Source organism: Panthera uncia (genome assembly GCF_023721935.1).
Source record: "Panthera uncia isolate 11264 chromosome B3 unlocalized genomic scaffold, Puncia_PCG_1.0 HiC_scaffold_1, whole genome shotgun sequence".
In the NCBI taxonomy this organism is placed as follows: domain Eukaryota; kingdom Metazoa; phylum Chordata; class Mammalia; order Carnivora; family Felidae; genus Panthera; species Panthera uncia.
In genome coordinates, this window is record NW_026057582.1 from 95,893,974 (window position 1) to 95,921,919 (window position 27,946).

At 34.8% G+C, this 27,946-nt stretch overlaps 2 protein-coding genes across 5 annotated transcripts in view; one reads left to right on the forward strand and one right to left on the reverse strand.

Moving 5' to 3' along the window:
- Positions 1 to 23,456, forward strand: part of PIGB (phosphatidylinositol glycan anchor biosynthesis class B) — a 35,887-nt gene extending 12,431 nt beyond the window's left edge. Inside the window, exons 6-12 of the mRNA XM_049613664.1 lie at positions 8,909 to 9,049; positions 12,045 to 12,096; positions 13,232 to 13,443; positions 14,048 to 14,112; positions 20,468 to 20,681; positions 22,315 to 22,495; positions 23,012 to 23,456. Coding sequence (XP_049469621.1) covers positions 8,909 to 9,049; positions 12,045 to 12,096; positions 13,232 to 13,443; positions 14,048 to 14,112; positions 20,468 to 20,681; positions 22,315 to 22,495; positions 23,012 to 23,149 — 1,003 coding nt within the window. The 3' untranslated portion in view covers positions 23,150 to 23,456. The remainder of the gene's footprint in view (positions 1 to 8,908; positions 9,050 to 12,044; positions 12,097 to 13,231; positions 13,444 to 14,047; positions 14,113 to 20,467; positions 20,682 to 22,314; positions 22,496 to 23,011) is intronic.
- The window catches only part of CCPG1 (cell cycle progression 1), a 42,454-nt gene continuing 37,472 nt past the window's right edge, over positions 22,965 to 27,946 (reverse strand). For 2 of the 4 annotated variants that reach the window (XM_049613657.1, XM_049613658.1), the window contains exons 8-9: positions 26,420 to 27,828; positions 22,965 to 24,138 (exon numbers count right to left, since the gene is read on the reverse strand). In XM_049613657.1, the coding sequence (XP_049469614.1) occupies positions 23,949 to 24,138; positions 26,420 to 27,828 (1,599 nt within the window). In that variant the 3' untranslated portion in view covers positions 22,965 to 23,948. The remainder of the gene's footprint in view (positions 24,139 to 26,419; positions 27,829 to 27,946) is intronic. The other 2 variants (XR_007453825.1, XM_049613659.1) reach the window with 2 other exon arrangements.

Consider the following 27,946-nt stretch of genomic DNA (forward strand, 5'->3'; position numbering starts at 1 on the left):
AAAAGTCCATAACTAGCAGTAAGAAAATTATGAAAGAAAAATTTCACTACAAAAGCAAAATACAGTAAAAGTAGTAGATCAGTCACTTAAAGCTAGTATAAAAATTCAAAGACAGTAATTATTTTTTATTGTCTTTTTACTTGTAAAAGTAAAAAGACAAAATTAGTAAAATCAACCACATCTATAATAATTAGTTAAGGGCTACAAAAATAAAAATATGTAAAATATGATCTCAAATACATAATCATGCAGAGAATAATGTACTGTGCTTTTAGAATGTGTTCAAATATAAGCAACTGTCAATTTAAACTGTTGTATACATAGTGTTATACATGAACCTCATGGCACTAAAAATCAATAACAGATACACAAAAAAATAGGAATCCAAGCAAAGCACTATGAAAGTCATCAAATCACAAGAGTAAAGAAACAGAGAGCTACAAAAACAAACAATAAACAGTTAACAAAATGACAATAAGTACATATCTATCAATAATTATATTAAATGTAAAGGAACTAAATGCTCCAACCAAAAGATATAAAGTGACTGGATGGATTTAAAAAAAAAAAAAAAAAGACCGGTCTATGTGCTGCATAGAAGAGACTCAATTCAGACCAAAAAATATGTACTGAAAGTGATGAATGCAGATATTCCATGCAAATGAAAGTGAAGAAAAAAGTGGTGGTAATACTTAGACAAAAATAGACTTTAACACGAAGACTATAATAGGAGACAAAGAAGCACATTACATAAGGATGAAGGGATCACTCCAACAAGAGGATATAACAATTGTAAATATGAATCCAACAGAGCAGGACCTAAATATATAAAGCAAATATTAACAGACCTAAAAGGAGAAATACAGTAGTAGGAGGACATTTTAATGCCCCACTTACAACAATGAATAGATCGTCCAGACAGAAAACAGTAGCTCTACTGACACATTAAATCAGATGGGCTTAACAGACATAGAATAGTTCATCTTCAAACACAAGGATACGTTTTTTTTTTTTTTTTTTAAGTACACATGGAATATCCTCCACAATAGATCACATATTAGGCTAAAAATTAGTCTCAATAAAGTTAGGAAGACTGAAATCTTACCAAGCATCTTTCCTGATCACAACAGTATAACACTAGAAATCAATTACAGTTTTTTAAAAAATGGAGAAAAAAAAACGTGAAGGTCAAAAACATGCTACTAAACAAGCAATAGGTCAACAAAGAAATCAAAGAGGGAATCAAAAAATACTGAGACAAATAAAAATGGAAACATTGCAAAATCCTTAGGATGCAACAGAAGCAATTCTAGGAAGGAAGTTTATAGCAAAACAGGCCTACTTCAAGAAATAAGATAAATCTCAAACAATCTAACCTTGTACCTAAATGAAGTAGAAAAAACAAAGAAAACCCAAGGTTAGTAGAAGAAAACAATAAAAAATCACAATGGAAATAAATTTAAAAAAAGAAAATATCTGTGAAACTAACAACTGATTCTTTAAAAGGGGGTGCCTGGGTGGCTCAGTTGGTTAAGCATCTGACTCTTTTTTTTTTTTAAACTTTTTTTTAACGTTTATTTATTTTTGAGACAGAGAGAGACAGAGCATGAACGGGGGAGGGGCAGAGAGAAAGGGAGACACAGAATCGGAAGCATGCTCCAGGCTCTGAGCCATCAGCCCAGAGCCCTACGCGGGGCTCGAACTCACGGACCGTGAGATCGTGACCTGAGCTGAAGTCGGACGCTTAACCGACTGAACCACCCAGTCACCCCATGCATCTGACTCTTGATTTCAGCTCAGGTCATATCTCATAGTTCGTGAGTTCGAGCCCCACATCAGACTCCACGCTGACAGTGTGGAACCTGCTTGGAATTCTCTCTCTCCTTTCTCTCTGCCCCTGCCATGTGTGCATGCTCCCCCTCTCTTTCTAAAACAAATAAACTTAAAACAATTATAAAAAAATAAATAAAAAATAAAAAGATAAGATAAATAATGTTGATAAACCTTTAGCCAGACTCATCAAGAAAAAAAAGGACTTAAATCAGAAATGAAACAGAAGTTACAGTCAACACCATAGAAATATAAAGGATTATAAAAGTACTACAAAAAATTATATGCCAACAAATTTGACAACCTAGAAGAAATGGATAAATTTGGAAACATGTATTCTTTCAAGACTGAATTAGAAAGAAATAGAAAATCTGAACAGACTGATTTCTATTAATGAAATTGAATCAGCAATCAAAAAACTCCTAACCACTAAAAGTCCAGGATCAGATGGCTTTACAAACAAATTCTATAAAACTTTTACAGAAAAGTTAGTACTTATCCTCAAACTGTTCCCAAAAATTGAAGACAAAGGAACACTTCTAAGTTCATTCATTGTGAGGCCAGCATTACCCTGATAACAAAATTAGACAAAGACACTAAAAAAAGAGAAGGAGAAGAAGAATATTATGAGCCAATATTCCTAGTGAATATAGATGCAAAAATCCTCAACAAAATATTAGCTAACTGAATTCAACAATACATTAAAAGTTATCATTTACCACAGTCAAGTGGAATTTATACCAGACTTGCAAGGATCAATATAAGCAAATCAACATGATATATATACCACATTAACAAAATGAAGGTTAAAAAGCATTTGACAAGGGGCATCTAGTGGCTTAGTCAGTTAAGCATCTGTCTCTTAGTTTCAGCTCAGGTAATGATCCCACGGTTTCATGGGTTTGAGCCCTGCATCAGACTCTATGCTGGCAGCACAGAGCCTGCTTGGGACTCCCTCTCTCTCCCCCCGCTCTCTCTGCCTCTCCTCCATTCACACTGTCTCTCTCTCAAGATAAATAAACTTTAAAAAAAATTTAAGAAAAGCATTTGACAAAATTCAACATCCATTTAGGATAGAAACTCACAACAAAGTGGATACAGAGGGAACATACCTTAACCTAATAAAAGCCTTATATGACAAACCCACAGCTAAAAGCTTTCAGCTTTTCATCTAAGATCAGGAACAAGACAAGGCTGTCCACTCTCACCACTGTTATTCCACATAGTACTGGAGGTCCTAGCCACAGCAATCAGACAAGAAAAAGAAATTGGTATGGAAGAGGTAAAACTCACTACTGCAGTTAATATACTACATATCAAAAACCATAAAGTCTACACACACACACACACACACACACACACACACACACAAACTATTAGGACTAATAAATGAATTCAGTAAAGTTATAGGATACAGAATTAATATATAGAAATCTGTTGTGTTTCTATACAAACAAACTAGCAGAAAGAGAAATTAAGAAAACCATTCCATTTATAAATGCATTTTAAAAATACCTAGGAATAAATTTAACCAAGGAAGTGAAAGACCTGTACTCTTTTTTTTTTTTAATTTTTTTTTTAATGTTTGTTTATTTTTGACATAGAGAGAGACAGAGCATGAGCAGGGGAGGGGCAGAGAGAGAGGGAGACACAGAATCTAAAGCAGGCTCCAGGCTCTGAGCTGCCAGCACAGAGCCCGATGCGGGGCTCGAACTCACGGACCGCGAGATCATGACCTGAGCCGAAGTCGGACACTCAACCGACTGAGCCACCCAGGTGCCCCAGACCTGTACTCTTAAAACTATAAGACATTCATGAAAGAAACTGAAGATGACACAAGTAAATGGAAAGATATACCTTGTTCATGAATTGGAAAATTAATATTGTTAAAATGTCCATATTACCCAAAGCTATCTCATCAATGTGCCAATAGCATTTTTCTCAGAAATTAACCCTAAAATTTGTATGGAACCACCAAAAAGCCCTGAGTAGCCAAAGCAATCTTGAGAAAGAACAAAGCAGTAAGTATCACACTCCCAGATTTCAAACTATACTACAAAGTTATGGTAATCAAAAAAGTATGGTACTGGCACCAAAATAAAAACATAGATCAATGGATCAGAACAGAGAGCCCAGTGCCTAGGTGTCTCACTAGATTAAGCATATGACTTGATTTCATCTCAGGTCATGATCTCACTGTCATGAAATTGAGCCCTGCATCAGGCTCTGCACTGGGCATGGAGCCTGCTTGAGATTCTCTCTCTCCCTCTCCCTTTGCCCCTCCCCCATTTTGTGTGCTCATGCTCTGTCTGAAAGAAAGAAAGAAAGAAAGAAAGACAAAGAAAGACAAAGAAAGACAAAGAAAAAAGAAAGAAAGACAAAGAAAAAAGAAAGAAAAGAAAAGAAAAGAAAAGAAAGAAAGAAAGAAAGAAAGAAAGAAAAGAGAGCCCAGAAATAAACCCTCACTTCTGTGGTCAATTAATCTATGACAAAGCTAGGCAGGAATATACAATGGGTAAAAGACAGTCTCTTCAAAAAGTAGTGTTGGGAAAACTGGATGGCTACATGGAAAAGACTGAAACTCAACCACTTTTTTCAAACCATATACAAAAAAAATAAAACAGATTAAAGACCTAAATGTAAGACCTTTAACCATAAAACTCCCAAAAGAAAACAGGTTGTAAATTCTTGGATGTCAGTTTTAGCAATATATTTTTAGATCTGTCTCCCCAGGCAAGAGCAACAAAATTAAAAATAAGCTATTGGGACTACCTGGAAATAAAAAGCTTTTTTGCACATCAAAGGGAACCAACAAAATTTAGAGGCAACCTACTGAATGGTAGAAGATATTTTCAAATGATATATCTGGTAAGGGGTTAATATCCAAAATACATAAAGAATACTACAATTAAAAATCACATGAGGGGCGCCTGGGTGGCGCAGTCGGTTAAGCGTCCGACTTCAGCCAGGTCACGATCTCGCGGTCCGTGAGTTCGAGCCCCGCGTCAGGCTCTGGGCTGATGGCTCGGAGCCTGGAGCCTGTTTCCGATTCTGTGTCTCCCTCTCTCTCTCTGCCCCTCCCCCGTTCATGCTCTGTCTCTCTCTGTCCCAAAAATAAATAAAAAACGTTGAAAAAAAAAAAATCACATGAAAAAAATGGGCAGAAGACCTAAATAGACACTTTTCCAAAGAAGACCTATAGATGGCCAACAAACATGAAAATATGCTAAACATAACTAACCATTAGAGAAATGCAAATCAAAACTACAATGAGATATCACCTCACACCTCTCAGAATGGCTATATCAAATAGACAAAAAAATAAGTGCTGGCTTGGATTGGAGAAAAGGGATCCCTCATGCACTGTTGGCAGGAATGTAAATTGTTGCAGCCACTATGGAAAACAGTATGGAAGTTCCTCCAAAAATTAAAAATAGAAATACCATACATATAGTCCAGCAATTCCACATCTGGGTATTTATCCAAAGAAAATGAAAACATTAATACACACTTCTGTTTACTGCAGCATTATTTACAATAGGCAACATACAGAGGTGACCTAAGTATCCATCAATAGATTAATGGATAGAGAAGGTTTGGCATGTGTGTGTGTGCACGCACATGCGTGTACACACACACACACACACACACACACACACACACACACACAGTGGAATATTACTTAGCCATAAAAAAGAATGAAATCTTGCCATTTACAACAACATGGATGGACCTAGAGGATATTAGTGAGGTAAGTCAGACAGACAAAGATAATTACCATATTATTTCACTTAAAAGTGGAATCTAAAAAACAAAACAAATGAACAAACTTAACAAACAGACTCACAAATACAGGGAACAAACTGGTGGTTGCCAGATGGGAGGAGGGGTGATTGGATGGGAAAAACATGTGAACGGGATTATGAGGTACAAAGTTCCATTTATAAAGTAAATAAGTCATGAAGATATAAAGTATAGCATTGGGAATATAGTCAGTAATGTTGTAATAACTTTGTATAGTAACAGATGATAACTATATTTATTGTGGTAAGCATTTTATAATGTACATGTCAGATCACTATATTGTACACTTGAAACTAATAATACTGTGTATCAACTATACTTCAATTTTAAAAAGTAAATTAAAAAATATATATGGGCCTGATTTGGGCTTGTATAACAGGGGAAGCAAATGCCAAGCAAAGGGAACAACATGAGCAAAAACACAGGCTGTAAAAGGGTTTTATCTTATTGTGGGCAGGTTGTCCATTCTGCCACACACTCTAGTATTCTCACTTCTGTAGTGAGAAGAGAAGAATAAGGGATGAGTCAGAAATGGGACTCTGCCCTTCTGCAGAATTTAGACTTTATTCTGTAGGTTGTAAGAAACTATCGAATATTGAAGACTTTTGAAAAGCATGACATAACCAAATATGATTTAGAAAGAATTCTCTTGCAGTACCAGTATTTAGGATATAGTGAAAGGGGGAAAGCCAGAATTTGATCCAATTAAAAAACTAGTATCCATTCTTCCTATATAAAAAGGTTGTTGGGAGAATCAAATCAAATAAAATCGTTTCTGCATTAGACTCCTGATTGCAAGAATAGGCATTCAGTTAAGCATACCTATATGATGAGAGCGTTACTGTAAGGTTAAAAATAAAAATAAGGAAAAGAGGCACCTTGTAGCCAGGCGCAGAAGAAAATTATAGAATATCTCAGCCACATAAATGAAATGAATGAATTTTATAGAATCCAAGGCAGTTTTGAGGAAAAGTCTGTTCTGTTGTATCTTTATAGCCTCGTCTGTGAATCTGTTTTGGTTGTCTAATTTTAAGCTTATAGCTAGTCTCCCTTTCTGTCCTCACTACCAACTGTCCAACATTCTCTATACATTCAGTTTGAGAAAATCTGATTAGGTCTGTTAAATGCATTATCCCTATTTGGACATAGTTTCACACTAGCCTGTCTTAGATTGCCTGGGTTCAGATGCCCTCCCCTGATTCAGTCAAGCAGGGAAGGTCATGTAGCACAGACGACTACTGCATAAGCATTCTTCCCTGGATAAGCATGACAGGTACTATTCCTGGCCTTAGAATATATGACATTTTGCAAACTTCTTTAAAAATGCAGTTATTACAGGGGGGCCTGGGTGGCTCAGTCGGTTAATTGTCCGACTTCGGCTCAGGTCATGATCTCACAGTTGGGGAGTTCGAGCCCCGCATCAGGCTCCTCATTGACAGTGCGGAGCCTGCTTGGGATTCTCTCTCTCTCTCCCTCTCAAAATAAATTAACTTAAAAATTTTTTTTAATAAAATAAAATGCAATTATTATAAATGAAAGATTTAATGATGGTGTGAGAATACCTAAGCATTGATTTCGGCAAAATGATAATAAAACGTCTCTCATTAGAATTCAGTGAGAATCTATATAAAACATATAGCACAGGGTCTCTTACAAAGTAAGTGCTCAGTAAGTGTTGCTGATGACAATGATGTTAATTAAGTAAAGGAATATTTGAGGGCAATACAAAGGAAGGAAGGAAGGAAGGAAGGAAGGAAGGAAGGAAGGCAGGCAAGGAAGGAAAGCTTGACGAAGGGGAGGAGGGGGGAGGAGAGGAGGAAAGGAAGGAGGGAGGGAGAGGGACGAAGGAAGGAAGGAAGGAAAGAAAAAACAAGAACTATGAAAATATTCCTGACAAGTGACAGAACTTGATGTAAAATGATGGGAATGGGAAGGAAACAAAGTGGATGTGTGGGATGAGATACTGCTATTTAAGGGACTCTAAAATTTTAAGACTGAGAAACTGAGTGATACTATTAAATATTAGACACTGAACAGTTTTCAGAGAAGGTTTGGAGCTTATTTCAGACACTTTGATTTTGAATGCCAGTAGAGATCTGTGTAGAAATACTCAGAAAAAAAGTAAGAAATACAAGTGTGAAAGTTTGGAGTGAGGTTAGGACTACAAGTGTACATCCATCCGGGGATGCTGTTAGTAGTTTCACTACAGCAGAGGTTGCATTAGGATGTATGCAAAACAAACCAACCTATGAATATATTTTATTTCACCTGCACAGTGGCTTTTGTTTTGTTTTTTGAAGAAACTACTTGGAAACATTTTAAAATTGGGAGATCTTACATAAAATCTGGACTTCTGGTTTCTTTTGAAAAAATGAGAGGCCCAGCAACATTTTGGGCAAGGATTCCTTCGTGTATCAGAGCCTCCCCATGGTCTGCATCACTCATTTTTATTATTTATGTGGTCTCTGTAGGCACTTGAATTTGAAATCCCTGCTCTTATATCCTCACCAACATCGGAAATTTCTCTATAGCTACTTATTAGTTAATAGATATATAATGGTACCATAAAGTTGTTTTGTTTTCCCTGCTTTAAATTTTAAGCAGGGCTAAGTCTATTTCCATGTAATAATCTACTGTCTGTAGTCCTCATGATTAAATTATTAGTCTCCTTTAGCCAGTTATTGAGAGAAGTCCTAATAATAAAAATCCACATTTCTATCCATGCTCTTAGAGTTTGTATAGTAGGGTTTGTTTTTTTTTAATCAATTATACATACATATTTTTCATTTGGATAAAATAAGCAGCTTACTTTCAAAAGAAGATCATAGGTACTCAGAAGCTCATCATTGCCTAAATAATCCTAATGTTTCCTTAAATGCATTTATTTTCTTTTTCTTAGAGAATGGTTTTGTGTGACTTTCTTTTATCTCCTTAAGAGAGACTTGATCATTTTTCCATCGGGAAAGCAATTGGCAGAGTTGTATAGCTAAAAATTATTATACCTTTCAGCAAACAAGACCAACATTAAGACAATGAATAGCTTCTTAATTTAAAAGACTAGAATTGGGATATCAGAGCTGGAAAAGACCTTAGATATTACCTCTTTTAATGGATAAGAAAAATTAAGAGTCAGAAGTATAAGTAACTTACCCAAGATCACATAGCTATTTATACCAAAAGGAAAATGCTATTATTTTTTTTAATGTTATATTACAGCATAAATTGTAGATCACTTCTAAACTTGTTTCCTGTAACACATTTTCCTTGCTTATAGTGTCAAGTACTCATCCCTGGTGGCACTTGCCTTCATAATTCGTCCCACAGCTGTCATTCCATGGATACCTTTGGTCTTCAGACATTTCTGGCAAGAACAGAAAAAGCTTGATCTTATTCTGTATCAGTTTTTACCTATAGGGTAAGTATGGCTACAATCCATCTATTAATTTTAATAACCTATAAATTATAGATTATGAACAAGATTTTACATTTGTAGTCAATTATTATATCTTTTAATGTCAATGAGAATTATCAGACAAAGGAAACAATATTTCCAAATTTATATTTTTTATTTTTATATTTATGATTATGGTTAATTGTAATTAATTTGCTTCAGTGGGAATCTTTGCAATTTTTCTAATTTAGAACTTTTTATACTTCATTTCCTAAATGTTTCTCAAATACATTTTAGAAATACGTGATTCTTTTATATTTGTGTAAGGCTTTATAATTTATAATGTGTATTTAAGTATTATTTCATGATCACAATTCTTGGATCTAGACAATGTAGGTATTTTTAGTTTGTAGTAGAGGAAACAGACAAAATTAAAAACGAGTTAGCTAGAGTCATTGGTTGGTAGCTGTGATAGAACTGGGATTGAAACCCATGTCTTCTGTGCTCAGTTCACCAGCATATATACTAAAGTTAGGGGGGCGCCTGGGTAGCCTTCATATAGATCAAATACTTGTTTATTTTGAAGGGAAATATAGGAAAGAACAAATGAGATAATGTAAAAAAAGGAAAACTATAATTTACAGTGGCATCAAAAAACATCAGATTTCTATGAATAAAATAATGAAAGGCGTACAAGAACTCTACACAGGAAGTTATAAAACTTTGGGAGAAACTAATGAAGACCTAAATAAATGGAAGAGTATATATACTATCTTCATGGATAGAAGACTCAATATTTTAAAGATATCAGTTCTCTCCAAATTGTGATCTATATATTAAGTGCAATTCCAACTAAAGCCCAGTATGGGGTGTGTATATGTATGAATTGATAAAGCTGATTTTAAATTTTTCAGTGGAATGCAAAATACCAATATTAGCTAAAAGAATCATAGAAAAAAAATGTTGGAAGACTTACACTAATAGATATTAAGACTTATTACAAAGTTATAGTAATTAAAATAACTTAGAATTATTGCAAGGTAAAACAAATAGACTGGTGGAACACAATAGTCCAGCAACAGGCCCAGACATATAGTCGCTCATTTATAACAACAGTGATAAGGCAGTAGAGAAAGGATAATTTTTTTCAATAAATATATAATTAGCTGGATATCCATTTGGAAAAAAATTAACTTTAACTCCTCTTCCCATAAGCAAATAAATGAATGAATAAGTATCCAAAAGAATTATAGATCTTAACATAAAGGTAAGAGAGTAGCACTTCTTCAGGATATAATAGAATATCTCCATGAACTTGAGGCAGGCAAAGATTTCCTAAATAGAATATAGTTAAGTATTAACTATAAAGGAGAAGATAAATACATTTGAATACATTAATATTTAAGACTTTTGTTCATCAGATTCACCACTGAGAGTGAAAAAGCAAGCCGCAGACCAGAAGATATAATGCAATACAAAAAACATCACCAAGAAAAAAATTCCAATCAATTATATACAGAACTTGTAAAAATCTGCAAGGTAGCAATAGAAAATTGATTAAAAGACCTGAACTTCAAAAGATAAAATTTAAGTGGCCAAGAAGTATAAAGATACTCACCTCATTAGTCATCAAAGAAATGTAAATTAAAACCATCATGACATGCTAGGGTACATCTACCCAAATGGCCTAAAAAGATACAGAGCCCTTACATATTCCTGTGGGAATATAAATTGATACAACCACTTTGGAAAACTGTAAGAATTTATTAAGGCTGATTGCACCTAAACCCTAGGGTCCAGTCATTTCAATCCTAAGTATATACTCAGCAGAAATGTATATGGGAAACAAAAGTTGCATAAAAGAACATTCATAGCACTGTTCATAATAGTTAAAAAAGGGAAGCATAGTGTTCATCAACAGAATACATACATTGTGGTATGTTATTCGTATTCAGTGGAATACTATATAGTATTGTAAATGAATGAGCTACTGAAATATACAAAAAACTGTGGCTTAATCTCATAAACATAATGGTCGAAGGAAACTGGACATAGTACATATAGTGTGATTTCATTTTTGTAAAACTCAATAAAAGGCAAAACATCTACACTATCAGAAGTCAGGATAGTGGTTACCCTTGGGAAGAGAGTAGAGATTGGTTGGAAAGATGAAGAAGCCTTTTGAAGTGCTTCTAATGCTCCATATCCTGTAATCTATATGACAGTTACACAGCTGTGTTAATATAGTGATGATTCATGAAAGCTTATATTCATAGTGTACTTTTCTGTGTATATGTTTATGGTAGGCAGCCTCTGAGATGGCCCCCATTGATCCCATGCCCTTGATATTCATGTACTTGTGTAATTCCCTTCCTTTGAGCATGTGCTGGACATTTTGACTCCATTCTGACAAGTAGAAATGTGGCAGAAGGGATGACACTTCCAACATTGGGTTATAAAAGGACTGTGGCATCCAGGTTGGTGCCCACCTTACTCTGTCTCGGCTGGCTCACCCTGAGGTGCCGATCTCCATGTCAGGAGGTAGTCTTAAGAAAAAGGTCACATGTGGGAGACTGATCCCTGATCTCGACAGCCATGTGAGAGAGTGTGGAAGCAAATTTCCCCACCAGGACCAGTGAAGCTTTCAGATGAAACTGTAGCCCCAGCCAACATTTTGACAGTTCATGAAAGCCTCTGACTCAGACACCAGCTAAGCTCCACTTGGATTCTTGACCCACAATACTGTAAGATAATAAATATTCATAGTTTTAAGTTGCCAGGTTGTGGGGTAATTTTGTACAGCAATAGATAATACAGTGTTTATTAATTTAGGAACTTTCCTTAAATACAGCCACTGTCAGTGGAAGATCTTTCAACATGTGTAAATCCACATTCAGTTGGCAAAATTGTAAAGCATTTTTAAAGTGACTTTTGATGCCAAGCATTTGCGAAGCCATATGCCAACATTGGATTTTCAGTAGGTTCAGAATATTAATCACTCTTCTGTTTTGTTTTCCAGATTTATCACTTTAAGTTTGTCTCTGATAATTGATCGGGTTTTTTTTGGTCAAGTAAGTAAAAACATATTAAACTAACAGCTATTTTTAATTTAACCATTTATTACACTAAAAACTCAACCTGACTTCTTAATCTGTGAATATTTGGGAACACAGGCAAATCACTTTTTTAAAATTTTATGGGATACATTAAAAAAAAGCTATTGGCATATACCTTTCATTCAATTTGCTGTGCTTTCTATAAAACATAATTTTGTATTCCTAGTTGAAGTTAAAAGGAGTCTATTTTATGACATTTTTGTCAAGTTTGTACAATTAAGTCAGGTTTGTTAACAATAAAGTTTAACTTTTTAAATGATTTTAATTGCCCCCAAGTTAATCATTCAGAATTCCAAATTAAGCCAAATACTCTCTATTCTTCAAGCATTTTGTTTGACATTTTAATGTCATGACTGTTGATAATGGCCTTTGGTTGTTTTAAGTTCCCTGATTTTAAGGCACTTAGGGGCTCTGGAATCAAACGGCCACAGTTTGAAAGCTAGTGCCCTCATTATTACCTATGTGACCTTGGATAAGTTATGTACTTTTCTTGCCATATATGTACGTTCCCTATCTGGAAATAACTGTGGTATCTGTCTCATAAGGCTGAAGAGTTAAATGAGATACTGCATGTAAAGGCTTACTTACTTACAACAGTGCCTGGGAGAAATGACCACTTACTGTTAACTGCTGTTGTTGATGTTACTATCTTCTTTGTGCTTTAATTCAAATGGTAATGTTTTCAAAGCTTTATCTTAATAATGTGTGATGTCATAAGGTACTAAAGTTTTGAATATCAGTAACACACATACTCATATAAAAACTATTTTTGAGGATCTTTATCTATTATTGCATGTAAAACTTATATTATCAAAATACACATCAACATTTAATCATGCTTTCTTAAACTGCAGAAACTAGCTTATAAATCAAAAGAACACATTAAAACTTGGAATTTAAAAAAAATGAATAAAGAATGATTTCATGTGGTCATTAGTCAAAATTATTAATATAAACTATCATCTTCTTTTTTTTTTTTTTTTTAACTTCATTCCTGATTTAATGTCAAGATTCTGCCAAATTCTCTAATGCCAAAGATTCATACCTGGCACTAATACAATTCTATTTCTTTTTCCATCAACTATCCCAGTGGACCCTGGTTCAATATAATTTTTTGAAATTTAACGTGCTACAGAATTTGGGAACATTTTATGGTTCTCATCCATGGCATTGGTACTTCAGTCAAGGATTTCCAGCTGTTTTGGGTACTCACTTACCATTCTTTATTCATGGCTGCTTTCTGGCCCCAAAGAGGTACCGAATACTTTTGGTAACTGTACTGTGGACACTGCTAGTTTACAGGTAAGATTCTATTTGTCCAAATAATTAGACTTTTTTAATGCTACCAAGAAATTAACTAAATTCTTCAAAAAGTAAACTGTCTTCTGGAGATGTATTAACTCTTATGATTTGTTAATGATACTACTTAGCAGACAGAAAAGATAATAATTATGCTCATGCTCAGAATGAATACTTCTGATATCTTTAGTTCACTTGTCAAGGATTACAATCAATTTTTAAGAAGTTGAAAACATTTTATTTGCTTCTAAAAACTGAAACTACCAAAATTTTAAGTACTGAAGGACCAGAGAAATTATATTTTTCAATGAAAATGTATATATCTTTATTCCAAATTTGAGTAATAGGACTTAGTTGGATTAGTAATAGAAATATTTTTTAGAATGTAATTGTACTTTAGAATTTCACATTGACATCAAATGTTAGGATTACTTTTAACACATCATCTCATAACTAAAAAAGAGACCGCTTCCTGAAGCATGAAATTCAGTCTCAGTATTTAGAAAAACAGATGTTAACTATATTTCATTTTAAATATATTTATTTCTCAAACTGTCATGTAATATGAGAAAACACTATTTTCTCTTAATATCTGTTTTTATTATAGCATGTTGAGCCACAAAGAATTCAGGTTTATCTATCCAGTTTTACCATTTTGCATGGTGTTCTGTGGTAAGTATTTTTATTTAATATAGAAAAAGTTGTATTTATATAGAAATAGTTAAGACAATAAATTTTCCATAAAACACGAAAATAGTTTTTAACTAAGCTAAATGAGAAATTCCTAATTACAAATTATATTACTGCAGTATTCCTTTTGCAGCCTACTTTTTCCTGTGTCCTGTAATGTGAAATAAAAACAGGATTTAATATCCAAAGCCTTTGGGTGGTAATATTTCTGGCTGTTAGAAATCTTTCCCTATAAAGTAATGGAATAGGTCTATTTAGCACTTTAAGTTTATGATTAGACTATGAAATTCTTCATTCCATAAATGAAAAATATATTTATAGCTGTTGAAACTACTTTTTAATGTTTCTTTGTACACATCTACCCCTTTAAGACTCACTCTAATGCCTATGCAATTTTTAAAGTGATGCATACCTCCGATTTTATTTTTGACCTTTTCTCCATTTTTCCACTAGGTCTTTGCAGTAATTTTTGTTTTTACATATGACTTGTACAAAGTCTTCTATTCCTCAACTCTGGAAAATGTGAATTTTTACATTGGTTGGTTTGGAAAAACTGACATTGAAATTACTAACTGCAAGTTTAATTCAGAATAAATGACTGTTGGCTTCTTTCAAATAATCACTAAAAAAAAAAAAAAATCACTGAACTAGGGAGGGAAGAAATAAGTAATCAACTGAGACTGGAGGCTGGGAAAAACTAGGTAGTCAATGGCATCAAACTTTTTACTTAAAAAACAAAACAAAACAAAACCAAAAAACAGCAAACCACCCAAGGTTAAGCAGCCACCTTTGACCAGGTATACATCATCTCCTACAGATCTCAGATGTACTGTCTTCAGTTGATAGACACACACACACACACACACACACACACACAATCTAAATATTTGATACATCTGAAGTACTGAAACCAAAGGTCATTTGTGTCTCTATAGTCTTACGTCATATGAAAATGCAGGCACAAAAATATAGGCATCAAACAGAACAGCTATTTGGCAAGTCTTAAGAATACTGGGGCCATTCACCAGAGCAAATCTGTTTATGAACCACTATTCAGATTTAAATTTTTGCTTTACAATGATGTGAATTGGAGTTAAAGTTATAAATTGTTTGGTTTTTGCCCAGGTATATTGCCATACTGGAGGACAAATATTTGTGTGTGGTGTTGTTGTTTGGCTAATTTAGGAATTTGGTTTCATTCCATTTGTATAATTTGAGTTTTTCCAGCATTCCACTTCTGTGCCTTCTGTCTTTAGAGAATGTTTTAGAGAAAGACGGAGTTGTGTGAATCCTCATTCCCAGTCCAAAACAATGAATTGTTTAAATGGCAGGTTCCTGGTGACATTTCCAGTCCCAGAGATTGAGATAAAATGCTGATGAGGGTTGAAGAGATCCCCTTCTAATGAACGATAATCAGCCTTTGTGCCATCCTGTGTCCACTCAGAAGGATCCCTAAAGGACCAGGAACTAGCAAAACCCCTCATCTTCTCAGAGAATGTGATCTTTTCCTGTGGACACATGTATCTACAGTCCTTGAATTAGACCTAAAGATTCTAATTCCTAGGAGACTTGTATTCCCACTAAAGTCCGTAGTGAACCAACAGACATTAATCTTTGGATGTTCAGGAACAGTAGCAGGCAGTAGTTCTCTTTGGAGTTGTTTTAAATGGTCCAGTCTGTGTCATGAAATTTTGAGTTTTATTATATCTCAAATCTCAGTTTTTGTTCTTTTGTGACCTCTTTTAACCTGATTTTTATATAAACACAACTCTATCATCAATTGCTATGTAACAGCCACCTTTTAGTGGCTTAAAACTTCACTTATTATGTCTGTAGTTGGCACACTGTCCATTCCACCACATTCTTTTGGTCAAAGCAAGTCGCAAAGCCAGGCCAGATTCGAGAGGAGAGATAAACTTCAGGCTCAGGTAGGGACTGGACACATGAAGAGGAAAAACTGCAGCCATTTTTCAATCTCCAATAATTTCTCTTGCCTAATTTGAATTTCCCTGAGTACTATTCAAAATAGGACCTAACTCTGGAAAACATATCTTCTATATTTGGCTCTTATCCTTAGTGATCTAACCTGTGTCAGTTTCCTCATCTGTAAGACAGGTGCCATTGGTCTAGTAACATTGAAATTTTTAGTTGAACCTCTGTCATTTGTGCTGATGAGGTTCCAAACACCTGCTACTAATTCTACATTGGGTATCTGCTTAATTTGTTTCTACCAAAGTGGCCAAAGCAAACTTGCTGGTCTCCGATTAGGCCACTTTGTTTCTCCATATACTATTTTTGTCAAAATTGCACATGCCTGTTGTTTCAAAAGCCATTCCCTAAGTTTGTTTTAAAAAACAATGGTACCCTTCCCACCCTCCCAGTTCTTCTCAGAATCACTTAAACTCTTTTAGGTGGTCTGATATTCATCTCTTTAAATAAAATGCTCATAATGCCTTTAAACATCTTTGTTTTTGGCATTATTTAGGACTTCTCACTATGAAGATGAAAATAGCTTTATTTCCTCAGCAAAGTAGGAAAACAAAATTCTTCCCGATACCACCCTCTGTGCCCAATATTCTTATTACTCTTATTCTTAATAAAGTCTCCTTTCAAATAAAAATAAAGCCTCTCTTCCCCAGGCCCATTCTCCTGTATGTTACATTACAGAATTAAACCACCCTTTTTCTCATGTAAACACTGAATTTAAGTTAACCTAACAGCTTTCCTAGAGTATTTCAAAATGAAAAGTTCAACACAGAGAAACACCTCTGGTTGGTAGAACCTGGTGGAGACCTTTTTCTTGGGCTTTTAGATTGGGTTTTCTATTACACCTTGCCAAAACCAGGATGTGTTTGATGGGATCAGGAATATACAGCCCCTTACTTTCTCATCCTCTCCATTACAATGAACCTTACCTTGGGAAGAAGGAACTCATCAGTTACTGCTTAAGAATACAGATTGTAACATTAAGTATCCAAAACTTAAAAAGTAATTGTGTATATCAAGATAAATCATGTGATGATTAGAAGATATGGCTGAGTAAAAAAGGAACCAACTCATGCAGGGCCTTCTTTGCATATTCAAGTTTTTAGATTTTATTCTGGAGAGTGGTCAACTGGGACATAATGGTTTAACAATAGTCTGATAGTGATTGGATAAGAACCAGTGTGTGTATTATAAAAATATACTCATGGTACAAAAAGACAAAACCCTATAGTTGTCACCCTCTGAATAATGTAGCCCCATTTCCCAGAGAGAATTTTCACTTTCTTATAAATTCTTACAAAAACTTCCTGTATGCCCTTTTTTATGTACCTTTGTTGGCATAGATAACAGAAGAAAATTAAATATTCTGGGATGTTATTTAGCACTGAGTTAGAATTTATGGTAGGCCTGCCTCGATTCATGGCTCACTTTCCACAATATCAGTTACCTGCAGTAAACTGTGGTTCAGAAGTACATGATCTCCTTTCTGACCATCCTGAGGTCAGTAGTAGCCTAATGCTACGTCACAATGCCTGTGTCATTCACCAGACTTCATCTCATCACATAGGCATTTTATCATCTCACATCATCACAAAGAGGATGGCTACATAGAATAAATTTTGAGACCACGTTCATACAACTTTTATTATAGCATACTGTTATAATTGTTTAGTATTAGTTATTGTTAACTTCTTACCATGCCTAATTTGTACGTTAAACATCATCATAGGTATGTAGGTATAGGAAGAGTATAGGGTTCTCAACTATCAGCAGTTTTAGGCATCCAGTGGGGGTCCTGTAATGTATCCCCTGCAGAGAAGGGAGGACTACTGTATGTGAAGTGAAGGAATCTGTATCCTGACAAGTAGTCACTGGGTTCTTACCATGTCTTTATTCTCATAGAAATTACATGCCAGGCTGACAGATTTCTGTAAGTGGTTTATAGAACAGACAGAAAGCTCCCAGAATCTTCAGTAATTGGGAGAGAGGTCTCACATTTCAGGTTAGGTAATGCTTACATTACATTGTGAGGATTATTCCTTTCAGAAGCTAGTTCATTTTAGGGTGGATCCTTTCAATGAGAGCCGCATCTCCATATTATTTGTACATACAATTATGTAAACTTACTGGGCAGCAGTTACTAGGATCTTGTTAATTGCCTCTTTAAAATGGTGAAGAAACCATAGTACTTCCCTGTAAGAAAACCATGGATCCTAAGCTTCTCCTGTGGCACAGACTAGCACTGTAGCTATACTATATTTCAGACTCTCCCTTTAACAACTCCAGTTTCAGAAATCCCCTTGGAAATGTTCAATGTCAGTTTGAAAACCCTCAGTATTCAAATTCAAGTCTGTTCAACTGTTCGTTCTTTCCTTCTCTTCCCAGCATTTTCTATGTATTATTTCCACAAATAATATGGAGACTGAATTCTCTCTGAAAGAATCCACCCTAAAATCACCACAAAGAAATAGAAGCATTACCTAACTTAAGACTCCTCTCCTTACTGAATAAGCTGGAAATACAAGCACATTTTCTTCCAGCATTCTACCTCAAATGCCATTTTTACAACATTCACCACCATGTACTCCAGTTTTGTATCAGTCACTCATAACATTGTCTCCCTAATGCCAGTTTCTGAAAAACTTTAAGGAACATTTAGTGAATGAACAAATTGTTAACTAGTGTACCACTTCCCAGATGCCCAAGTTATACTTTATTTGAATATTCCTGAGGGCAAGCTATCTTCTAAAGTACCTTGCCAGGATAGACTTGATAGCTTTTTGTAATCTGAGGCACTAGGTGAGAGGGATCTGTGATACTCCAACTGATGAATAGACTGAACTACAGGTAATGTTATCTAAAACATTTCCTCGAGGAACAAAATTGGGTATCTAAGATTTCTTGCACAAATTTGATTCAGCTATCAAGTAAGTGGCAGGTATCAAATGTCTTGGAATAGATGAAGTTATTTTCATTATTATTTTCAATAGCTGTATTTTCAATTATATTGTTTATATGCATTATGTTATCTATAATCTTCAAAGCAACGAATACAGATAAAAGAAAAGCTGTTAAGGCCCCATATCTAATTAACATTTAAGTGTACAATGAAAGGTGTCTTCAGTTTTTCCTAAACTGAATGTTAACAGTTTTCTTAATCTGCAACAATGGTAACTTGCAAGAATGAGTGTCTTCAGTTAGTGTCAAGTACTAGATGTGATTCAAGTGAAATACAGATCTTAATTTACTCCTGTTTTTGAAACAATCCCTCCTAGGCCAACCTTATGTTAATGTCCTTAAATGGGAATAGTTCAAAATTAATTTTATTCATGTTCAATTGTTTTTAGTGACTGAGCCAAGCTAAAACAGCTGATAACAGTCAATTAGGTGATAATCATGGAAAACAGTGCCTTGGCCCCAGTGGGAATTAGTGCTAAAATTTCAGGCAAGCCACAGACTAGATTCTGGGTACCCAAATTCCAAAAGAACAATGATCTAATTCCAGGAGACAGTACATGTGGATGGAGAATGAGCAAAATGGCAAGAAAGCTTTTTCTTTCCCAGTGGAAAGGCCTGTTCTTTTATGGTATTTTCATCAGATCCTAATGTGCTCATTATCAATGATTATTACTGGGGAGCAGAACTATAGGGGACTTTTACTTTTCATTTACTCTGTTCTGCTTGGGTTTTTTTGCCACATGCAAGAGTTATTTCACAAATGGCAAAAGTGTTCAGCATCTCCAAATTGCCCAACATTGTAGCAAAAGAAGACATAGTTCTTTCAGAGAACGATATCCATCCATGCCACCAAACATATAGGAACTACTGAATATCTCCCCGGTAGTTTATTTTTCTAAGAGGATACTCTGCTGGTCTTCGTCCAGAATTACTGAGACTATATGTATGCAATCCAATGCTAGTGCTTGGGAGATGAAAGAGAAGAGATAGGTAAACAAACTACTATGTACCATGACAAGCACAGGACATACATTTTTCGAATACTTGGAAAAGTTACTGTTATCCCATTTGCAGATGGGAAACCTAATGCTCAGCAAAGGAAAGCAACTTGTGCCAGAGTTAGAATTCAAATCTGGGTCTGTTGGACTCCCTAGCCATACTTTTTCCACTATCATTTTTTCTAGAAAAAGGTCAAGACCAGAGGACAATGATAGTGAATGGTTTAGAGAAATTATAAAGATCACCTATTGCTTATTTCTTGTTTGTCTATGACAGCATTACAGTTTGTGCTACTTCCATTAAAGATTACAAACATATCTGCAGTTAACATTTGCTTAGCTATCCTAAAACAAGAGTGCCAGTATTATGGTTCAACATGTCTATCTTCATACAGGGTACTCACTAAACCACCTCAAAACGTGGAAGAAACCAGCACTCAGTTTCCTGTTTTTATCAAATATGCTCCTCGCCTTCTATACTGGTTTAGTTCATCAACGAGGTACTCTTGATGTCATGACTCATATTCAAGAACTCTGTTACAATAATCCCAATATATCTTCAGCCTCAGTGTTTATAATGATGCCTTGCCACTCTACTCCTTATTATAGGTAATACAAATTGTTCCACTATATGCTATTAAGAAAATGAAACTGACTACTTAAATTCCTCAGATTCCTGAGTTTAAATTAACTGACCACTGATCAAATGATCTCTTTTCATATCAGTTGTCTCACCTATAAAAATTAGTTAATTCAGTTAGATGATATCCTAATGCTTGAATTAAGTGTTTCTGAGAAATATAACACTAAAATTGCCTTAATTTTGCAGGACAGTTTAAAAGATATCCATTTGGTCCTATGCTTCTGTTCTAAGCTGCATTCATTACCAAATGCCCAATAATGGTACAAGAGTAAACTGCTTTCTTTTAAAAAGTTATACACCTACTTAACCTGGCTTTAAACAATCTGAAGTTAATTTTCCATGTGCATAGTCAACTAAATATCAAAGCTGATATCATTTTAAGGTAACTTAACACTTTTGCAATACTCTGCTTAACTGAATCATCAATGCCGGATCATTGATACACAATTTGGAAAGTTGGGATTGGCTAGCAAAAGCCACCAGTTTGATTTAAGACCCCAAGTATCCCTTCAACTTGAGGCTCACCTACTATATAAAAAAGACCAGAGCCGAGAGTGGGACATTCACTATCTCTCCATGCTCATGATAGCAGTAATGCTGCAGACAACAGGAATTGTAAAGGCACCAAGATGCTTTTCATACATGGTTGTAGCAGTTGATGTCTTAGGCTTTGAATAGTTCACCAAGTTCTTATCTTACATTTTTCAAACTGCACAATGGAGCAAAAAATGTCTAATGCCTACTTTGGAGTAGAAGGCTGGCAACTTTTTCTCAGGTGTTTCTATTTTCTCCCTGAAGCAAGATTTTCATCTCCTAAATTATAAAAGTCCATGAAGTGTTAGGTCTTGTGTAAATTTACTTGTATGCATTTCATAGATAACAAAAACCTCTATCACATAGTTATTTTTCCTGAGGCTAAGTTATAAACATGGCTTTTGCATAGTGCAAGCAACTGGCTTAACTTGTCCTAATTCATCAATCCATCTTTTTTACATGCACTCTAGTCTTTCTATGCCACAATAAAACCATTACTTATTTGGATTTTAATCAGTGAACATATGTTGCTCGGTTACTAAAGCTTATTTAAATAAATCTAAAACAAACAAAAAACAAAAACCACACAGGAAAAAACTTATTTAAAGGACGTGACCCATCCCCTTTCAGAGCAGAAAGGGAAGAAAGCGAGAATCCTTTGTGGTTCATGAAATTTTCTACCTTGCCAATTAAGCCTATGGGGAATTACTCTTATTAACAAGTAACCTACCTGGTCCCAAAGGCCCCTTCCATTCTTGCAAGAGCAGACTGTTACAGAAGATGGAGTCTCCCACACTACTTACTATCCCACCTTGAAGTGACATTTCATGCTTTAGTTTGGACTTGAAGCTTATGCTGCTGCGGCAACAAGCAACATGGTGTAAGAATCATATTGTCCATCTCTGAGAAAACTACATTAAAGGCTTGCTTCTTCACCTCAAATGGAACCCATTTAAGATTCAGATTTCACATTTTCTTATGTGAACATGATGGATTTTAAGAGTACTTTGAAAAAAAAATTTTTTATTACTTCTTGTAACTTTTAACTTAACTTTCTCTTCACAGCCATGTCCACTACCCACTTCCAATGAGATTTCTCCAATGTCCCCCAGACCTGACTGGAAAAAGTCAGTATCTTGATGAAGCAGATATATTTTATCTAAATCCCTTAAACTGGCTTTATAGAGAGTTTCACAATGATTCAACACTGCCTACTCACTTGATCATCTTCAGCATTTTAGAGGAGGTAAGGAAACATGAAAAAAGGGAAAACTTACTATTTATATTTCGCCTCAAGTTTAGCACTCAAGTAAATAGACAACATAACTTTTTTAAGGTCCCTTCCAATACCCATATATTTTTTTAAATGTTTTACTTATTTTTGAGAGAGCATGAGCAGAGGAGGGGCAAACAGAGGGGGACAAAGGATGTGAAGTGGGCTTTGCACTGACAGCAGCAAGCTGATGAGGGGCTCAAACTCAAACTCAAACCGTGAGATCATGACACTCAATCAACTGAGCCATGCAGGCACCCCACCATCCCCCATATTTTGTAATTTGTCTTTTCCCTGGTCAAAATCCGTCCCAGTTCTATAACTATCAAGATACATATGTTACTTAACAAGTTAATTCTTTTATTGAGGAACTATATTGTTTTATTAAGAAAAAAGTGGTAGAGACGCAAATGAGGTCATTCTAAAATTCTTGAAACAGTGCTCAGCAAAATGTAGCCTTTATTTACTTAAACGTTTATTTACTTCTAGGAAATAAGTGCTTTCCTAATTTCAAGCAGCTACGAGAGAACTGCTGTGTTCTTCCACACTCACTTGCCAGAAGGTCGAACTGGAAGTCACATATATGTCTATGAACGGAAATTAAAAAGGAAACTCAACAGAAGCTGAAATTCTCAACTGTGTTTAAATCTTTTCTAGAGAAACAGACATTGCTGGGTAGAAATATTCAGATGCTGCATAAACACTCCTGTAAATACTGGGTAAAATTTATGAACTAGCAAAACACCACTGAACTGATTTACCAAATAACACTACTGAGGAAATGTATGAAAAATATCACAAAGTATAAAATCATATATTAATACAAATGCCAGATTTTAAATAAAGACCTTTAGTTTTCCTCATGGTGTAGTTTTATTGTTTCTTCCACAATATTCAGATGTGCAAGAAATTTCACAAAAGAACAAGTCAGCAAGCTCATAAGGCAGCAAATTCTTCACAAGTCAACGGGCTCTTGAACCCACAAAAAGACAAGAAGCAAGTGTAAGATTATAAAGTGTTAAAGATGAAATTCCGTCACAAGGTACTTTTTCAAGCTCTACTGCAAATTTAACACAAATATCAGTGTTAATTACACTTTGTCATAGGATTTGAGCTTGCTTTAAGCTCATACACTGAAAGGAAGACTCATTTCATGCACAAAATCTGTTGCATGCCTGGCTTCCTTGAAACTACAGTTGAACATTTCCAGTGCCAAAAAAATTTCAGCAAAACTAAACTACAGGAAAATGCAAGTTAGTAAGCTTTTGCTTGATGCTTCTGAGTAATAATGTAAAGTCATCAAACTGATACTTAGAAATGATAGAAAGACATTATCTTGATAATTTCATTTTAGTTTCAATACCAAACATTGTAGATACCATCCATGTTTCTGTTACCATTTTCTAATTTAACTTAATCATGACAATCAATATTTAGGGTCAAAAGGTAACTGCCCCAATTCTATTTCAAGATTTGCCATGTGTCTTCCATTAGTGCGACCATATTTATGCCATTTACCTTCCCTTTTATAAGGTTGTGGCTGAGGGTGCTTCTGCTCTTGTTTTCGATGCCTGGAGTTTTCAATATTTACCATACGTTGCTTTTTATCTGGTCGACTGAAAGCAGTAAACACATTTTTCATCTATGTTAGAGTTAAATTTAAACAAGAAACAATTTTAATGTTTTTCTCCATTAATTATCTGAACACTCTGAAAAAGGATGTTAAATTAACCTGAAGTATAATCCTAATACAACCATACCAAAAAGATTCAGTATTATACTTTTATCCTACAGACAGAAAAAATAGACAAACATAACTGTAGTGGCAACAAAGGGGAAATACTCAACAAATAAATAGAAATGTGACAATAAAATAATGAGATGTGTTTCCATTATTTTTCCTCTCCTGCAAAACCAATCCCTCCCCATTGGCTTCACCCCTCAGCAGGAATATGTATACATTTCTTACAAACAAAAGAAAGTCTTTTTTTTTTTTTTCCTCTTTACAGCCACAGCTAAGGTTCATAAACAAAGGTCTGTATTTACTGTTTTCCTCAAACTCCATAATCAGGCTTCTTCACTAAAGAATCAGGCTTCTTCACTACCTCACTAAAACAGTCCATAATGCCATTCATGGCCACCCAATTCCCCAACCAAGAAATCCAGTCTCTTTTGTTTAATGTTTAAAGCATTTGACACACGTTTGTATATTCCTTTCACTTGAGATGATCTTTCAATTTTCATGATGCTATTCTATGGTCTTCTTCTCAGCCTTCATTCTCCACAACCCCTTACGTGTTAGTGTTCCCCAAGAATCTGATAAACACCCCCAGCCTAGACTATCTATATGCACACAGAATTTGGACTAGAGTCATGTATCTAATGGCTAACTAATTTTTTCCATGTGACTGTCAATAGGTACCTCCAAGCCCAATTCTCAATTCCAATTCCCCTTACTCAAAATGCCCTTGCATCCCTTACCTTAGTGATGCCACTATCCAACTAGTGATCCAACCCAGAAATCTGGAAGAAATGTTATTTTCTACTTCTCTTTCACAAGAAATAGCACCAATTTTTCTTCTTATATATTATTCAAATCTGTCTCTCTCCCACTCATACTATTAACCTAGTTAATCATCAGCTCATGTCTGTACTTTTTCAAAGACCACCTACCAGCTTCACTCTTTCCAACTAATCCTCCAGGCTATTGCCAATGATCCAAAATGCAATGAAGCAACAAGTCTTTTAGCATAAAATGAAGTCCTTCTGATCTTCACAAAAGATCTGTTATCTTTTCATACCCCAGCACTACCTTGCCTCCTTAAAAGGACATGTCTTCACATCTCCAAATGTGTGCAAATGAAGTTCTCTTTGAATAGAATGTCCTACTCTATCTGCTTGACAAATTCTCATTTCTCCTTCAAAAACCAGTTTAAAGAAGTTCAGTTCAAAGACCACCTCACTCATGAAGCCTCCCAAAACATCTCCAGGTTGAGGCCACCACATACAATATCTCCATTCCTCACTTTATTTCTTATATTTACCTAACTCTCCAAAAGCTTGTGAGCTCCTTGATGGCAAGAGTTTTTCATGTTTCATCAGGGCAGCCTCACACTGTTTTGCTCATTTAGGCACTAGATATTTAATGACTAAAGATACCAGAATCAGTCTCATTATTTTATAGACACATTACATTTATTCAGAAAGATTATATATAACTATCTTAAAGATAAAAAAATAAAGCTAACATTTGAAGATTAGGTGAGTTTCAGGTTACAGAATATAAAGCTAATAAGCAATGAATAGTTTTATTTAGAAATTATGCATATAAGCCACACATATTATAACCTGTGGCTTGCTAAGTTTGCCTCTACCTTTATCAAAGATAATTTTGTACTAACTATTAAGTATCATAATTTAGTTGGTAAGTGGAATTAGATAAGTAAGTGGGTCAATGCAAACTGTTACACACGAGTTCTTCCAATTTCAGAGTGAAATCTGAATTTACTCACCCAAAGTGAGTAAAAAAATAAAAGATTAAAGGAAAATAATTTCACTTAATTACCTTTTCATATAAACTATAATGAAAAGAAACAGGATAGGCTAAAATAGGATCTTTTTTCCTTAACATATTTTTAAGGCAGAAATTAAACCATTTGCTCGAGTCAAAGTGATCATATGAAATTTTCAGTTTATAATAGCTATTAAAATTTTATCTTTCCATTTAATTTATTCTAAATTCTCTAGCAATAAAGTACTTTTACAAATAACACTTTTTTTTCTTTACAAAAAGTACTTTATGGATAGTAACATTCCAAGATGTTAAAATGATAAAAATGCTACCCAATCTATAAATGTTAAAAACTATTATAATAACATGGTGCTATGTAAACCGACCTGGGTCCATATGGAGGGGAAAGAGTGTGACCAAAGAAGTGTCTATATATATATCCATCCAACTTCTCAAACACTCCATCATTATCTACTTGATATTCCTTCATGTCTTTAAGATAATCTTTAACATCATTAACAAAGTCTGTGAAGAGCTTCTGATCATGTATAAAGACACCATTTAGGAAAAACTTATTGATGAACTGATCAAGTTCTTTCCAGTGATGAAAACTATCCAGTTTTTCTAACAAATACCTTTCAATTAACTGTCTAAATTCATCTATCCTTACAGGATTCAACACTTTCATATTAAAAAGGTTAATGGATTCCTGTTGAGCACATTCAAATACACCAGAACAAGACTTTCTGAAAGAATCAAAATTTGCACTACAGTCATGCTCAGAACTGCATTTCTGTGATTTTGTATTTTTTCTAAATTCTTCAAAGTGAATTGGCTTTTCTTTCCTTCCCTCTCTTTGCATAGTAGGGCCTCTATTATTCTGGTTTTGTGTACGTGACTTATACTGTGGGTGTAAATATTCACTAAAGACTGTCGGTTTTTTAGCTGCTTCTTCTTTTGTTGCACCAAATCTTTTATTGCCCTTTTCATCAAAGATATTCTTGGTGGTATCTTTGAAATGCCTGAAAGTGGATTTAACTGAATCTGAAAACTTTTTCAGGTTTTCTTTCACAGCTTCTTTAGCTTGTTTAATTTTTTCTTTATGATGTCTCACAAACTCCTTGGTAGAATTCTTCATGGCATCAAATGTTTCCTTAACTGAACCCAAAAATGTTTCCTTTGACTTATTTTTAGCCCTGTGGTTTCCTCTGCTCCCTTTCTTTTTTCCATCAGTTTCTTGTTTTACATTTTGATCTTTTGCCTCAATATACAGCCTTTCCCACAAATCAGAACGCTGCTGTTCAAAGTTTAGCTTCTGCTCCAGCTCAGTGAGTCTTTCCCGTAAGACCTCTATTTCCTTTTTTTCAGTCAATACATTCGGAGAGTCTGGGTTGCCATATGATTCACTAGAGCTTAACTGCTGGAGTTCCACCTTTAAAGCCATGGTTATCAGTCGTTCTCTCTCCAGTTCCTTCCTTAGCATCTTTGCTTCTGCTAAAAGAGTCTCCCTTTGATTAAGGAAGCTGTGTGTCTTCAGCTTTTCTTCTTCCAGATGCTGCTTAAGTTTCTGATTTTCTGTAACTAATTCAGTACCTGTCCCTTTATCTTCCAATAGCCTAATCTGTTCTCTTAGTTTCCTTAACTCTTCCTGTAATGAAGATAAGACTTCTTCTTCCTTCTCCAGAGATATTCTTAAATACTGATTTTCTGTATCAAGGTTCTTTTTCTGAGTTTCAAAGGCCATCTTCTCTTCTTCAGTAAGGGCCCGACATCTTGCAAGGTTTTCCTTTAATGACTAAATTTTTTTGAAAGAGAAGAAAGAAAAATGTCAAATGCCTTATTTAAAAGCTCAATTTAAATCTGTAAGATGAAATCATATATAACCAATACTCATAAATTTTTAGTATCTATTT